Raw genomic sequence first — 17,115 nt, 5'->3', positions numbered from 1 at the left:
TTTTTAGAAATGCATTTTCCTCATAAAATAGGGCAATGTAATACCAAGGGAAGACTCATGCTTTCATCCAGTTTCCAGCATTAATCACCTGTAGGAGGGTAGTGTGATACTATCTATGAATCTTGGGAATTACACTCACATTACTGAACTGGAAAACTGACACAGTCACATAGGCAAGGATCAAGCTGGGGAAACAACATGCATAATTTAATTTAGTGCAAGGCAGCCCCCTTCTAGAAACAAACCCTGTTGTAAAAAAAATGGTTTCTGCGAGCAATTCACCTTTGCTTGATAAAGCTGTTAATGCTCTATGGAAGAAGCTATAAATGATGTGGCAAGAAATGTTACACACTAGTTTTTAATTTATTTATTAATGATTGGGTTGTTACGAAAACTAACCAATGTGTTTGGAAAAATAACACCAGGTGTTATATTTCTCTATTCTATTCTATTCTATTTCCTATACTGCGCTTCATCCGAGAATCACAGGGTGGTTTACAATATAAAAACACAAAAGTACATACCATAGTGACAAAGAAAAACAATAACCCCCACCAACACAGTTTAAAAAGCCATAGATTGTTTAATTAGCAAAAGGTCTGGGAGGAGAAGAATGTTTTTGCCTGGTGCGTAAAGATATGTAATGATGGGGAGAGCATTCCACAAGCAAGGAGCCACCGCAGAAAAGGCCCATTTTGCCACCCTCCAGACTTCTCATGGAGGAAGGGCCTCAGGTGATGACTGCAAGGTCCAGCTCAGTATACATGGGGAGAGGCAGTCCTTGAGATATTGTGGTCCTGAGACATTCTCTATATAATAAAATAGAATCCTGTTGTATTTTTATTTTCTTACATTACTCATGCAAGCATGCCTTGGGATAATTTCGGCTAAAAATTCATTGGAAAAGTAGAATAGACCATGGAAGTAGGTTATACTTTGCAAACATGGCAGCACACTGTTCTAGCAAATATCCTGAGGAAACTCCTGTAGATAACACACTTCTCTAGAAAACAGGATATACACTGAAATGCCAGCCTTTGAAACTTTCTGTGGTAAGCAAAGTTCTTTGGGGGGGGTGAGGGAAGTGAGGGGCAGCTTCATTTCTGAGACATCAAAATAATACAACAGTGCTGAAAAGCTACAAAATAAGACTGGACTTGTGACAGTTTTTCTAAAACTTAAAACATAATCCTAAACATGCTTTTATTCAGAAACAAGTCCCCCTGCCTTCAATGGCACTTCCTTCCAAGCAAATATACACTAGATCACAAGCTATCAGCCCAATCCTAGCCAGATATGAATCCAATAAAAGTATTAAGATAGAAAGATATATCTGATTAATATACACACATACACAGACAGAGAGAGAGAGAGAGCGCTACATGGCATGGGAAATGTTCACTGCTGTATCCCCCACCGCAATTTTCCAGGAAGCACTGGTACCACTAGTAAATATATAACGAACATTTGAGTTTAGGGAATATACAGAAAAATTCACATATCTTTGTATCCATAATTCATAGTAGGTAATAATAAAAATCCCACTAGTACTACCATACCTTTACCTTTTTATTTTAGGAAATACTCTTCCTCTTAGGAAATCCAGTTTTTACCATGGGGCATCATGATGCTTGATTATGAATCTGAATATGTGTCATTTGGATATAAATATTTTGTTACAAGTTAAAAGTAATTTATAAATAAAACTTTGAAATCATTAAAAACCACACTACTTCAATTTTAATTATTTCCGGCTGTTAGAATAATTATTTAATATATACGGCACATAAAATATAGAATACTTTTTATTATTAAATATGTCAAATAAACATGCTACAACAGATCTTAATTTAAGGGCAGAGAACAACTTTGTAGAAATTTTTTCTGGGAAATCCACATACAGTAGATGTTCGCAATGGAAACCTAGCATAGAAAAACCCAACTCTGGACTGACACTATTAGTTTTCTGGAAGTTCTCTTACTACGTCATGTAGCTAAGAACTATTCTCCTTCCCACAGTCTCAGCTCCATGTAAATAACTTGAGGGATGGAAGCTACAACCTCATATTTTATGCTGAGCTTTGAAGAAGCAGAGAAGACTTGCACCCCTTTTTTCTTTCACAGAAAATCTGGTACAAAGTGAGGTGAAAAGATGCTCCCTTTGAGCATATAAGGCCAACCCTGGCCTGGCTGCCAATTAGTTTTGGGGCCCAATTCAAAGTGCTGGTTTTGACCTATAAAGTCTTAAAAACAGTGTTAGAAAGTCAAATATATAATCCAGGGGCCAAATGGCTTCTTAAACCAAGGTTACAGTCAACAAAACAGAACGTCTAGCTGCCATTTTGGGGCAAGTCGGCTCTAAAGTCATATTTTTCAAATGATAGACTGACTGTGGTTGATTATCAGTTAAACGCCTGGCTAGTCAAACAGATTCCTCACTGGCCTTGCAGACAACTTCACTGTCCAGAAAGTGGGAGAAGCAACAAGAGAAACAGCCATTTTAGATCTGGTCCTAACCAATGTTGATGACCTGGTTAGTGGGGTAGAAGTGGAAGGATCATTAGGCGCGAGTGATCATGCTCTTCTGAAGTTTACTATACAGCGGAAAGGAGCAGCCAAGCATACTAGGACTCAATTTCTTGACTTTAAGAAAGCCGACTTCATAAAACTTAGGGAAGTGCGGGGTGAGATCCCATGGACAGTAATACTAAAAGGAAAGGGAGTTCATGATGGCTGGGAGTTTGTTAAGAAGGAGATAGTAAAAGCACAACTTCAGGCAATACCAATGAGACGGAAACATGGAAGGTGCCTAAAGAAGCCAGGGTGGCTATCTAAAGAACTTTTAACTGAGTTAAGATTAAAAAAGGATGTGTACAAAAAATGGAAAAGGGGGGAAACCACCGAAGAGGAATTCAAACAAATAGCCAGCACGTGTAGACACAAAGTCAGAAAAGCTAAAGCACAGAATGAACTCAGGCTTGCTAGAGAGGTTAAAAGCAACAAAAAAGGCTTTTATGGGTATGTTCGTAGCAAAAGGAAGAACAAAGAAACAGTGGGGTCACTCAGAGGAGAAGATGGTGAAATGCAAACAGGGGACACAGAAAGGGCTGAACTCCTCAATGCCTTCTTTGCCTCAGTCTTCTCCGATAAAGAAAACAATGCCCGACCTGAAGAATTTGGAGCAAATGATTGAGCAGAGGAAACACAGCCCAGAATAACTAAGGAGATAGTACAAGAATACTTGGCTAGTTTAGATGTATTCAAGTCTCCAGGGCCAGATGAACTGCATCCAAGAGTATTAAAAGAACTGGCAGATGTGATCTCAGAACCACTGGCAGTCATCTTTGAGAATTCCTGGAGAACAGGCGAAGTCCCGGCAGACTGGAGGAGGGCAAATGTTGTCCCTATTTTCAAAAAGGGGAAAAGAGAGGACCCAAATAATTATCGCCCAGTCAGTCTGACATCAATACCAGGGAAGATTCTGGAGCAGATCATTAAGCAAACAGTCTGTGAGCACCTAGAAAGGAATGCACCAATAGTCAGCATGGATTTCTGAAAAAGAAGCCATGTCAGACTAACCTGATCTCGTTTTTTGACAGAATTACAAGCCTGGTAGATGAAGGGAATGCAGTGGATGTAGCCTACCTTGATTTCAGCAAGGCATTTGACAAGGTGCCCCATGATATTCTTGTAAAGAAGCTGGTAAAATGCGGTCTTGACTATGCTACCACTCAGTGGATTTGTAACTGGCTGACTGACCGAACCCAAAGGGTGCTCATCAATGGTTCCTCTTCATCCTGGAGAAGAGTGACTAGTGGGGTGCCACAGGGTTCTGTCTTGGGCCCGGTCTTATTCAACATCTTTATCAACGACTTGGATGATGGACTCAAGGGCATCCTGATCAAATTTGCAGATGACACCAAACTGGGAGGGGTGGCTAACACCCCAGAGGACAGGATCACACTTCAAAGCGACCTTGACAGATTAGAGAACTGGGCAAAAACAAACAAGATGAATTTTAACAGGGAGAAATGTAAAGTATTGCACTTGGGCAAAAAAAATGAGGGGCACAAATACAAGATGGGTGACACCTGGCTTGAGAGCAGTACATGTGAAAAGGATCTAGGAGTCTTGGTTGACCACAAACTTGACATGAGCCAACAGTGTGATGCGGCAGCTAAAAAAGCCAAAGCAATTCTGGGCTGCATCAATAGGAGTATAGCATCTAGATCAAGGGAAGTAATAGTGCCACTGTATTCTGCTCTGGTCAGACCTCACCTGGAGTATTGTGTCCAGTTCTGGGCACCACAGTTCAAGAAGGACACTGACAAACTGGAAGGTGTCCAGAGGAGGGCAACCAAAATGGTCAAAGGCCTGGAAACGATGCCTTATGAGGAACGGCTAAGGGAGCTGGGCATGTTTAGCCTGGAGAAGAGGAGGTTAAGGGGTGATATGATAGCCATGTTCAAATATATAAAAGGATGTCACATAGAGGAGGGAGAAAGGTTGTTTTCTGCTGCTCCAGAGAAGCGGACACGGAGCAATGGATCCAAACTACAAGAAAGAAGATTCCACCTAAACATTAGGAAGAACTTCCTGACAGCAAGAGCTGTTCGACAGTGGAATTTGCTGCCAAGGAGTGTGGTGGAGTCTCCTTCTTTGGAGGTCTTTAAGCAGAGGCTTGACAACCATATGTCAGGAGTGCTCTGATGGTGTTTCCTGCTTGGCAGGGGGTTGGACTCGATGGCCCTTGTGGTCTCTTCCAACTCTATGATTCTAGTTCAGACAACCTTGAGCTTGGTTAAGAATTAAGAACCCCGAGACCTTAAATAAGAAAAGTCACTATCTAAGGACAATCCACATATATATTGGCCTATCCCTACGTCTTTTTCTTAATGGTGACACAGAGCATTCATAATGGAAGAAAATTTTTCACAGCTGTGAGCAGGGCAGTGGGGGGGGGGGGTAGGTGAAGACAAGCAACAACAATTAACTATAACGTTGTTCACTGCTCCTACTCAGGCTGCACAGAAAAAGCATTTTGGTTCCTAAAATTCATTCTGATTGTGAATATAAAATACAACTGACAGAATTCTATAGGATGTGGTATTAGCGTATGAAAACAGTCAAGATCCAACGATCCCCAGGCATGCACCTCCAGAGAGCGGGGATGTCAAACGCATCGTGGCACCCAGGCATCTTCACTTGGTCACAAGTGGACAATAGTCAAGTGCAAAATGCGCCTGGCTAATTTTGAACTCTGCTTTAAAAGGCCGAGGACCACAACTCCCAAGAATCTGGACCCTGCAATCATCATCTGAGGCCCTTCTTTGTGTGCCTCTTCCACAAGAGGTCTGGAGGATGGCAACACGAGAATGGGCCGTTTCTATGGTGGCTCCCTGTTTATGCAATGCTCTCCCCAGGGAGGCTTGCTTGGAGCCTTCATTACATATCTTTAGGCACCTGGGGAAAATATTTCTCTTCAACCACTCTATTGCCTTTTTAATGTGCTTGTGGTAGTGGGGTTTTTGCTTTCTTTTTCTTTTATTATATATTTTGTGTTTTTATTTTTATTTTTTATGTTGTTAATTGCCCTGTGCTCTTCAGATGAAGGGCGGTATACAAATGTAATAAATAACAACAACATGGCAGTATTAAGAGTAAAAATATCAATAATGTATCAATAAAACTACTGTGTTTTTTTTTTAAAAAAGTTTCAACATTTATTTCAGTATTTAGAAATAACACCTGTTTTATTCTATATGTAGCATATTTCTTCAACCTTCTCAGCACATTTTCACTCTAACGTTTATGTACCTTTAAATAGCACATAAAAATCATCTTAATATGCTTTGATCAAGTTAATAGTTAAGATAAATTTTCCTGACTCTGGCATTACACAATAAACCCAGACTTGCACTAGCATGTTAGCTTGCTTTAAGTAGTTATACGCCTGCTGGTTTCTGGATAACTTTCTGCTACCTTTACCTTCTCCTTCTGGAGGAGAAAAAAAAGCACACACACACACACACACACACACTCTGTATGTGTGCCCTAAGCATCACTCTGGTGATGTGATCAACAAGCCCTGAAAGTTTTCTCTGAGATGCTTAGCTTTGGCTCCCAAGATAAACATTTACATCATGTTCCAAGTATAAACACTTTTCATTTATTCTTCTAATGAATGCTTTGGGTTTTATATTGAAACAGTATTTCAACCTCACCTTCTAAAAAGTTAACTTTTGTTTTGTATATTGCCTGTACCCATGTATGCACATGTATCAACCAGAATACTCCTATATTGTAACTTTTTTAATTTATAAAAATACTTATATATCACTAATTCATAAAGAAAATATCATGGTTCACAACTGTACATAAAACCATACAATGAAAATGTTAAAATTAGAAATCAGATAACTATTCTGTAAATATGTACTGTTCATTGCCTGCATAAGCCTGATGGAATAGGTAAGTATTCAGCAGGTGTTTAAAAAATTGAAACAGGAGGCACCTGCTGAATCTCCGTTAGCAGAGTGTTTCACATTAATGGGTTGATGAAACTAAAGGCTAGGTTCCTTATTGTTGTCAAATGAGCCTCGCCAACTCAGGGGATGACAAGCAACACCCTGGGAGACTATCTCAGTGACTGAGCTGGAACGTAGGGGTTCAGGACCTATGCTGTTCCAGGCTTTGTAAATCAATACAAGAACCTTGATCCTGGGTTCAGTAGAAGATGGGAAGCCAGTACAGCGTCTCCTGTTGTCGGCCAGAGGTCCCCAGCAGCATGGCATTTTGCCTGGAATCAAGAAATCTCTGCCCCACAGCGTCATTAGTTTGGATGACATGAGAGCCATTGGGAAAATGTCCATTATCCCTTTATGTAGATTGTTTTAAAAAGCCTATCATTAGTGTCTTGATTATATCATATTCCAACTACCTTTAAATATTTACAACATAGTTGGTATTCTAACACACCCACTATCTGAATTAGCTAGACCTGTTATGCGACAAGTCTAGTACACACCAGACAGACACAAGAGTTATTAGCAGTTCCACTGCTTGAAGAAAAAGATGTGATGGGGACGCACATGAGGAATATGCAAGTTCAATAACTGAATAGATGTTGTTTGGTTTGTAGTAATGATTAATCAAATCCTCTGCAGAAGAAGAATCCAACAACTAATGGGGGGGGGGGGGAGAGGGAAGAGACAGAATCTTAACCAGCTTTCACAAACCTGGTGCCCTTCAGCTGTTCTGAACTATAATTCCAATAAGCCCCAGCCATCATAGCCAATGGTTAGGAATTATGGAAACTGTTTACACAAAGAGGCTCTGAGTTATATGCAATTAAGTCATACTCTGAGTAGACTCACTGAAATCAATAGATTTGAGTTAGTCATGACTAACTAGTTGACTGGTTTCAAGCTCTATTCTGAGTACTAGTTAGCCAAACACAAACTCCTATTTTTTAGGGTTTCCTACAGTATTTCCAATGTCCAGAAATTACAGCAGATTTCCTGTTTCATTAGCATACATGTGCTTGCCTACTGTTCTTTTCTCATGTTGCTCTGGAAAGCAGGGCTGGGAAAGAACTACCGAGTCAGCAGTAACGATTCCCAATTCATAATATAGTAACATAACCAATGGTCATCAAGAACAGGATATACAAGAGAGAAAGAAATATGCAGGAAGGGCCAGAAGGAGTTCTGCAGGTTTGATATAGTAACCTACAGCTGCCTTCTCCTGGTACTGCAATAAAACATTCTACATTTAACACCATAATTTTAAACACAGCAACTACTGAGGAAGGGCATAGTCAATTTACATCAAAGGTTTATTTTTAAATGTTTTTATACCACTTTTCACTTAAAAATTGAAGTGCTGTACACCAAAATTACAGTAAAATCAACACCTATGCAATAAAAAAACAAACAGTAAAATCCAAAGCAAACAAATTAAGTAAAGACTGGTATTAACTGACAGCAAAGGCTTGGGAGAATAAGTAAGTTTTCAGAAGGTACCAAAAGATTTAAATATCTCAAAAAAGAAAAGAAAAAGATTAATAGCCATCAAGTTAAAATGTATTCACAAAAGTAAACAGTGCATACAGTATTTGAAAATCTTCAGTTCTTGCTGAGCAGCCTTCATTTCTTCCTCACTAAATTACTTCTGAAGGATGTTAGCAAGCAGTGGCATGCCCTAGGCAGGTGAGGAAGGGCATTTAAACAAAGAAGTTGAAACACCACTTTAAATATTATTTTCAAATATTTGTTTGTCCAATTACTTCCCATTTGTTTTGCAAACAGATATATTCTTGTCCTTGTGCTCAGTGTACTGGAAAGGGAACTAAAGTGTGCAAGGGAGGGGGGCAGAGACTCACAAGCTAATTCCCTTCCCAACTTTCTGATCTTTGGCAGCCAGTTTATTACCACATCCGAAGTGGGCAAGCTGCAGTTTGCGAGGGAAGGAATCAGCATGCAAGTCCAAGGATCAGATTTGATGGTCAAACTATGGTTTGGATGAAGTATCTCTATGGCTCAGTTCAAATATTTACATAGATGAACCAAGGATATGGTATAATATTAATTCCCCAAGCAATGACTACTCAGAAGCAGTACAACACCATGCATGTTTTGTATAAAGTTTTATTTCATGCATGATCCCCAAAGGCAACAGGACTATTGCTAATCTGCCTCCCATAATTTCTTTTTCTTTCTTTCTAGGGCTGTTGTGATTGAATATCTCATTCCACTCAAGGGTACGAACTATGATATCTTACTGGTAACTGACACTGTCAAGAAGCAACAAAAGCAGCTGTATAATCGGTTTAGTTCAGAGCACTCAAAGACTAGAGTTTACCCATGTAAAACCATGTTGGGTTTTACTTTGCTGGGGCCAAAGTAGACAATATGTTACAAACACCCACTGTCCTAAAATTCTAGCACAGAGAAAACTTCAAAACATAATCCTAACAGATCTCAAATACCTGCTTCATATGTTTTATTAGATTCCAGTACGGTAAATATCTGGTTGAAGGACCAACTCTAAATCAAAATCACACAGTTCCATAAATATTTATTCTAGTTTGTATGGATTACTCTAAAACCATTACAAAACTGTGGAAAAGAAAAGAAAAAACATATGAAGCATCTCTTTAAAACATCTTGGTACCAAGTACCTAAAGGATCACCTCCCCGCACATGAACGTGCCCAGACATTAAAGTCAGCATCTAAGGCCCTTCTGCAAGAACCTCGTAAACTGCTTTGAGAGTTTTGCCTAACAAGGTTAGAAATTTATTAAATAAATTTTATATACCAGCACTTTCAATCCATTGATCTAGCATGCATCATGGTGCAAATAACATATACAGATTGTAGCAAAATGCTACCAGAAGTGACAGCAGGAAAAGAACACAGAAAACTGAACAATATTGGAGTTAGCAGACTTCCTCTATGCAGTAAACGACAGTACAGTATATAGAACTGCACTCCTCTCTCTTTGCGGAAAAATGCAGATTGTTTTCCCCCACACCACAAAGGGCAATCTACCACTACCACTAAGCACCCCATGGGATATACTGGTAAAACAGAGCAAAAAGGACAGGCAAAAATGTCACCAGAGCCTACTCAAGCCAGACTGCCCTCCTGATTGCCACAGGATCACCTACTACCATAGGCATTGGATGTGGGCGGGCCCTGGGTGCTCCAGCCCCCACAACATTCCCTATGAAGGGGTCGGGGGCCGACAATTTTTTGCACCACAGCAGCATCCTCGTGCAGCACTGCCCAGCCGAGGAAAGGGGCTGCAATGCTGCCGCGACTCTCCTCCTTCTCTCAGGTCAGACCTGACCCAGGAGCAGAGCTGTGGCTGGACACGCACAGCCCTTTACAGGAGAGAGGCAACACAGCTTATGCTGCCTCCACTCCGCCCCTGGGTCAGACTGGCCTGAGAGCAGAGCTGTGGCTCGGCTCGAGCCAGGCTCCAATGAAGTAGACTGTGGGGAGGCTGCCTGGTCGCACACCCTCTCAAAAATGCGTTCAGGGCCATGGAGGGTGTGCTGACATCAGACACATGGAAAGTGAAACAGAAGGTTCTTCAGTTACTGCTTGTCAGCACTCTAAATGCAGCAGCATACCACTGGCTAAAGCAGGGGTTAGCAAACTTTTTCAGCAGGGGGCCGGTCCACTGTCCCTCAAACCTTGTGGGAGGCTGAACTATATTTTTTTTTGGGGGGGGGAATGAATTCCTATTCCCCACAAATAACCCAGAGATGCATTTTAAATAAAAGGACACATTCTACTCATGTAAAAACACGCTGATTCCCAGACCGTCCGCGGGCTGCATTTAGAAGGCGATTGGGCCGAATCCGGCCCCCAGGCCTTAGTTTGCCTATCCATGGGCTAAAGCATACATTCTTCAGCTGAAAGAAAGGTAGTGAGGCATCTTCAGTCACTGCTCCATGGTGGAGCCTTTAGGCACTTCGGCAAGCAGTTACTGAAACCAGAATGCTCACTGCTTCTCTTCCCCACCCTCTACAATAGCAAGGCAGAGCTTCCACGGTTGCAGTTGAGCAATCTCCATCATCCCAGAAGAGAAAGAAGACAGGGATGAATTGGCAGCTACAATTTTTGGCAAGGGTCATGAGTAGATAAGGTTCCTACTTGCTCCAAACCATTTTTCCCCCTTAAAAAAAAGTCAGATTTTGCATACCAGCACTAACCTTTTCTATAGCTACAACTCTATGAAGAAAAACATATGAAGATCAATTTACCATGTGAATCTTGGAAAGAGCAAGAAGACTCATAAAATCAAATGCTTGTCTGATGGCATTAAAATAATTCATGTACAGACTGATCTTATGCATCTTTTCTCGGAAACATATCCCAACAAATTTAATGAGACATCCTTCCACATAAGTAGGATTGCAGCCTAAAACATACTGAAATCTCAATTCTACGGTAAGTCTGTATTACTATGACTGTTACATATTTTAAACATCCTTCTGAGTAATGTAAGGCAGTGGTCTCCAACCAGTCCAGGCCTGAGACCTATGTCCGATTCCCAACCAGGAGCATGGGACCCATTGTTGATTTAAACTTAACAGTTTTAGAGCCTCACCATATATTAGATACAACAAAAAAAGTATTGGAATGCTATTTTTTCAATACAAGCGAACCATTATTTCATGTATTATTGGTAAAACTTTTGAACTCTTTTAGTAGTTGTGTCCTCTTTGATTTCCAGTGGTTTTCTCTTCAGTGAAGCTTGTGGTTGAAACTGAGCAAGAGGGCAGGTCATCATCACCATCTATGCCTTTCTATCACTTCCTATAACTTTCACCACCTCCTTTCCGTTTCTGTGACTCGCTGCTGCCCTTTTCTCTCCCTTCCTTCTTGCATTTCTACCCATTCTTTTTCTCACCTTATTCTACTTTAACTTGCTAGTAATACCTTTCTGTCTTCATCTCACATTCCTTTTCATTCTGCTCCCTTTCTTCCAGCTTGTGTCACCTTCTCTACACTTTAATTCACCCCTCTGTGCTCTTGCCCCCTTCTAATGTCAACCTGCTGAAATAAAAATGAACAAAAATTCTTGGAAAAATTCATTATCCCCAGAGCCCAATAGAGGCAGCAGCTGTTTTCTGTTGCCCCTTTGTAGGATGACGATGTTTGAAGAAACTACTCTTCAGATTCTCCCACACTAAAGTAACATATAGTTGTACTTCCAAAAAAAGAAAGTTTATTCCTTTTAGTTTGCAAAATCTTGGCATTTTACAATTCCTTTAAAAAAGCAATTAAATAAAAACAAATTGCATTCCAAATCAGCACTGAATATTAAACTGCAGTCTTGTGCACACTTATTTGAGAGTAAAGCTCCGTCCATGGCTGAACCCAGGGAAAACTACTCCCAAAGAAGAGCACTGGAAGAATTGGGTTGCAAGTGGCAAAAGTACAATCCCTATTCATGCACTTTAACATGGGAGTAAAAAGAAAAGCCCTGCCATGGTTGAACCCAAGAAGCCTCACTACTAGAGTAAATTCCTCAAGAAATCCAGCAATAAAACTGTAGAAACAGGAATTCCTTTCCACACTGGAGTGTTTGTGTGTTGGAGTGTGTGTCTGTGCGTGAGAGTGGTGCCAAATTTTCATATCACATGGGGCACTGCTGAAATTTTAAAGCTCAAAGTCTGCCACTGCTCTCACAAATCTCTGCGATTCAGTGAAATTACAGAAATAAGATGAATAGCCGCCTTCCAAGCTAAACAGCATGTTCCCAGCAGGGAGTGGGAAGGTGGGAGCAATGCTGGACCAGACCAGGCCAATGTGAGGAGGCTTGGCTGAGGGTTAAATGGCAGTAATAGCTTTGCTGCAACCCACCTGTGGATTCCGAAGCACTGGTCAAAGACCTATTGTAGGGTGTTAAAACTAACCCATACAAAATTTATCTTGAGTGTGCATATTTAGAATTTCTTGAAGTACAGTGGTACCTCGGGTTAAGAACGGAATTCATTCTGGAGGTCCATTCTTAAGCTGAAACTGTTCTTAACCTGAAGCACCACTTTAGCTAATGGGGCCTCCCGCTGCCCTGCCACTGCACGATTTCTGTTCTCATCCTGAAGCAAAGTTCTTAACCCGAGGTACTATTTCTGGGTTAGCGGAGTCTGTAACCTGAAGCGTCTGTAACCTGAGGCATCTGTAACCCGAGGTACCACTGTATGTTGATATTTCCTTTCATTTATTTTCAAACACCCCCCCCCCCCATGTATATATTGTGGACTTCAGCTTTTATGTGAGTAAAAAAGTGTCTGAAAAGACAGGCTGTGTCATGATAGTCTGTGCCAATGGCATCAGCACTATTTGTAATGCCTTTTAAAAGGACGACATTCAGAGAAAGCAAAAAGGGTGACCACAGAGATACAAAATATGACAGCATTCCTTTACCCCTGACAGTTATGTCAAATTAGGAATTTTGATAGCTACAACTTCTTCTTCTAACATATATTAGCACCTGCAAAGAGTCTCTCTCTGCCATAACTAGGAAGCTCAATGACAATGCTTTGTGTGCAGGAGGTCCTGGATTCAATTGCTAGCATCTCCACATAGGGCTTAGAAAGCCAGGAAGCCATGGTAACTTGCTCCTAAGCAGAAGCACCTTCCTATGTACTAAAGGATAGCAGGGTATAAATATTTTCTATAGCTGCAAATAAAGGAGCACAGTGGTACCTTGGTTCGACTCCCGAAACCATTCGAAAACCAAGGCACGGCTTCCGATTGGCTGTAGGTTCGGCTACCGAAAAACGTTCACAAACCGGAACACTCACTTCCGGGTTTGCGGTGTTCGGGAGCTGATTTGTTTGACAACTAAGCCGTTTCGGAACCAAGGTACCAAGGTACCACTGTACCTGGCAAGGTAAAAAGAAACAGAATAGGGTCAAGATTAAAGATGTGTCCGGCATGGGGAGCGGGGATGAAGATAATAGACCAAGAGAAAATGGTTGTGAAAAATATGGCTACGCTTTTGGGAAATGTGCACTTAGGAGCACTTTTGAGCAGTGCCTTTTTTCTAGGAGTACTCATGGGTACACAGTACAGTCACCTTTTTTTCCTAGAAAAAAAGCACTGGTTAGAAGTCTGGCACTTACTGTAACAACTTCATGGCGAGTACTGGCACCTTTTCATTTTTTCAAGAAGAAAAGCACTGCTTTCGAGCGCTCTGAAGGACAGCCTCCATATTTGGTGGCGAGTCGATTATTAGTATTTATTTTAGGGAGAAGGGAAAGGGGTTTTTTTAGTCCCAAGTTCCCAGTTTTTCCAATCAGAAAGCAGGCAGCTGACTAAGCCAACCGAGGAGGCTGCTTCGAAGGGGATGCGGGAGGAGGCAAAGAGGCGGGCGCAACAGGGAAACTTTCAGGAGTTGCCCGGAGTTTGACACACACGCACCAACGCCGACTTCACAACTGGGTGCGGTGCCGGGGCTGAATCAGCCGGATCCCCATTCCTGGGATTTGGGGGGGGGGGAGGAGAGAGGGGATCGGGTTGGGGTAAAGAGAGAGAGGCGGAGAAGGAGAAGAAGGCGCTACTCACTGGTTCGTGGGGGGCGCGTTCAGCGGGATGGCCACCTCCTCCTCCTCGTACTCAGGCCCGTCCAGCGAGTCGCCTTCGTCCACTGTGCTCAGCCCTCCGGCCGGAAGCGGCGGCTGCGGGGGCGGCGGCAGCGGAGGGAACCCGCCGGCAGCGGTACCCCCTCCGCCGCCGCCCTCCAGGAGCGGGATCGCCGCTGGCGGAGACAGGCCCTTGGACATCTCCGCAGGAGGGGCAGGCCTGGAGCCCACCGAGGGGAGCGACGCCGCGGGGCAGGCGCCGCTTGGGCCCGAGCTGCCCAGGAAAGCGGCGGCGGCGGCGGCGGCGCTCTTGTTGCTCCGAGAGGCGGCGGCGGCGGCAGCAGCAGCGGCGGGAGGGCAATGCCCGCTGGGCTCTCCGGCCGCTCCCGAGCCGCCCTCTTCGCCACCCGCTTCGGCCGCCGCCATCATGCTGCTCCGGCTCGCCCCACCCCTTCCCCGCCCCTGCTGCTGAGGCAGCGCGCGGCCGGGAGGAGGCGACAAAGGGACAGAGGGGGAGAGAGGCGGCGGGAGGGGGGGGCGGACGACGGACCAACGGCCTCCTTCTACCTCGGCGGGGAGGAGCTTCAGGAAAAGCCGCCGCCGCCGCCTCTTGAGGCGCTGAATGGGAACAATGGGAGCGCCCGCCCAAAGACCTCGCCGCCCGCTCAGTCAGTCCTGGTGCGCTGAGGTAAACACCCGGCGCGGCGTTTTGTCCCTTCCTCAACGGCTTCGCACGCGCTCGCCCGGTGGGCGGGGGGGGGGGCGGCAGCGCCTCCCTTGTTCCTCAGCTGCCACTGTAGTCGCCGTCTCGTTTTACCCCCCACCTGCTAACTCCCCCCTCCTCACGGCCGCCGCCGCCGCCTCTTCGGAAAGCGCATGCGCGTCTGTCCCTCCAGTGAATGTGCTGGCCGCTTTCCGCAAGCGAAGGCTCTTTGGAAAGAGGCGGCTCGGCAAGGTAGCGCTCTCTTCTTCCCTCGCGCTCTGCCTTGTGTGCCAGGAGGGCGACCGAGGGTGGTGCCTGTCCTTATGACACACACACACACATTGCAGTGCTGCCAGGGCTCCTTGACGGCCCCGGAACTCAGCACACGTTTGCGAAAGAGGCGGAGGGACTCGGCTGCGCGACCCTCTGCGCGCGTCTATTCCGAAGTTCACTCCTATTGCGCTCAGAGGGGTTTGCTCCCTTTTAAACTTGCTGGCCGCAGTAGATGCAGCCTGAAAATACTTTGTAGGCATCAGCTTGCATGGAGTCGAGCCCGCCAGCACATTGATGCATGAAGCAGACTACAATACACAAAACTGCGTCCCACAGTTGTTGATTTCAAATTTTTTTTTTTTTTTAAAGATATCACAAGATTCTTTTTTTACTGTGTTTTGTTTTCTGTTTTTTTGCTGCTAGGAAAGTCAACAGCAACTCCAAGTATTCGAACCGATATCGTCTGAAGTGCCTCCGAGTCTATCGTTATACATCAACATCCATGAATAAATAACTTTATTGGAGTTTAGATGGCCATTGTGCTATTATCTAGCATTATTGTTTACTAGATTTAATTAGTGCTCTCAAATAGTATTCTTGAGGTTGATTTGCACTGGGAGCTGTTTTATTATGCTTATTTCATTCATGTATCTTCAGACTGAAAGTATTTAAAGGCTTTCTTTTCTTTTATCTCTACTCTTGCCTGAATAGCCTGAAACTACTCCAAATGCCACACCTTGTATTTTTAATGCATATTTATGATCAGCAAATTGGGGTGGAAAGTGGTATTTCATTCCAGATGCACCCTGTCATTGCTAAGCAATGGCATTTCCTCAATATATTTTGTGTACAGATAAATAAAGAAAGAGGAATATGATTCCAAAACCGCAAACAGAACTGCCAAACATGCAACTCTTCAAAATAGGGCAGGGTTGGGAGATTAGACTTCTGGTCTATTGGAATAATTGCACAAGAAAAGAATATTTTATAGGAAACGTTAAAGCTTAACAAGAATAACAAATCTGCATTATACTCAGGATTAAATTATGACTTCGTATAACAAAAAGTTAATTGGGCATGAACAAAGAAAATTGAGAAATAGTGGAGGGAGACACAAATCTGAAGCACTCTAGAACCTGTTCCTGTACCTAGAAGATGAATTTTTTTCTCCACTTGGGTTAAGTTGATGCTTATTTGTAATTTTACATGAATGGAGGAAAAGTACTGAGTTGAAAACGCCTGGCATATTACTGTTTTGGTACAAGCATGGGGATGAAATTTGTACTCTGAAAATTCTATCTGTATGTGTTTGCAGATGGATAAAAATGCAGTTTATTCTGCACCAGTGGCGCAGTAGACTCATAATCTGAGTACTTTTAGCTTTGTTGATATACAGCACCTTGAAACATTACATGTAATGTTCAACATTGCAAGGGAAATATTGTGACTTCAAACACGTTTATTTTTTTCTACTCCGCCTCCTAAGTACATAACTAGTACAGTTGTATAAAGAAAAGCATGGGCCAGTGTTCACACATGCAAACTGTAGTGCTAAAAGAAAGGGCAACTGAAGAAGCTGGACAGACACAATACAGCAACATGCTTCTTTCTTTCCTGTCTCCTTTTGATGTGTTAGATGCTATCTGACCTAGATAGTGTTAGATTTTATGACAGATGTCGCAATAGATTAACTGTTGCCCAGCTTAGTAAACAAAATAACTGTCAATTTATAAGAGCAGTAGCGGATTTTGCAGGAAGGAGGATCAGTCAAATAAAATTTGTAGGTTGGCAAATTTCAAATTCATCTAGTATTCTGGTTACACTGCAAAAATTATGCAACACAAGTTGGCATTTACTATGTTTCTTCAGTGTCAACAGAGTTCACACATTAAAAAGAAGAGGGTATCGTTACATATACAGCATTTGAATGAATACTGTGTTTTTTCTGAGTACAGTGGTGATGCTATTGTGTCTGCCTTCATTTTCAGTCATTTCCCCTAAGGCAATTTAAAGGAATAAAAAAATATGTATTTT

General features: G+C 42.8%; 1 protein-coding gene and 1 long non-coding RNA gene across 2 annotated transcripts in view; one reads left to right on the top strand and one right to left on the bottom strand.

Moving 5' to 3' along the window:
- RASA1 (RAS p21 protein activator 1) overlaps positions 1–14,536 on the bottom strand; it is a 52,015-nt gene extending 37,479 nt beyond the window's left edge. The window contains exon 1 of the mRNA XM_080972404.1: positions 14,089–14,536. Within this exon, the coding sequence (XP_080828530.1) occupies positions 14,089–14,534 (446 nt within the window). The 5' untranslated portion in view covers positions 14,535–14,536. The remainder of the gene's footprint in view (positions 1–14,088) is intronic.
- A 117-nt stretch (positions 14,537–14,653) lies between these two features.
- Positions 14,654–15,610, top strand: LOC308458343. Its single transcript, XR_013977239.1, has 2 exons — positions 14,654–14,793; positions 15,505–15,610. It is a non-coding gene; the product is annotated as an uncharacterized lncRNA (long non-coding RNA).
- The last annotated feature ends 1,505 nt before the right edge of the window (positions 15,611–17,115 follow it).

Source organism: Podarcis pityusensis (assembly GCF_964106645.2).
Source record: "Podarcis pityusensis genome assembly, chromosome: 11".
Lineage (NCBI taxonomy): Eukaryota > Metazoa > Chordata > Lepidosauria > Squamata > Lacertidae > Podarcis > Podarcis pityusensis.
The sequence above is the reverse complement of the archived record's forward strand: the minus strand, read 5'-3'. Positions and strand labels throughout refer to the sequence as shown.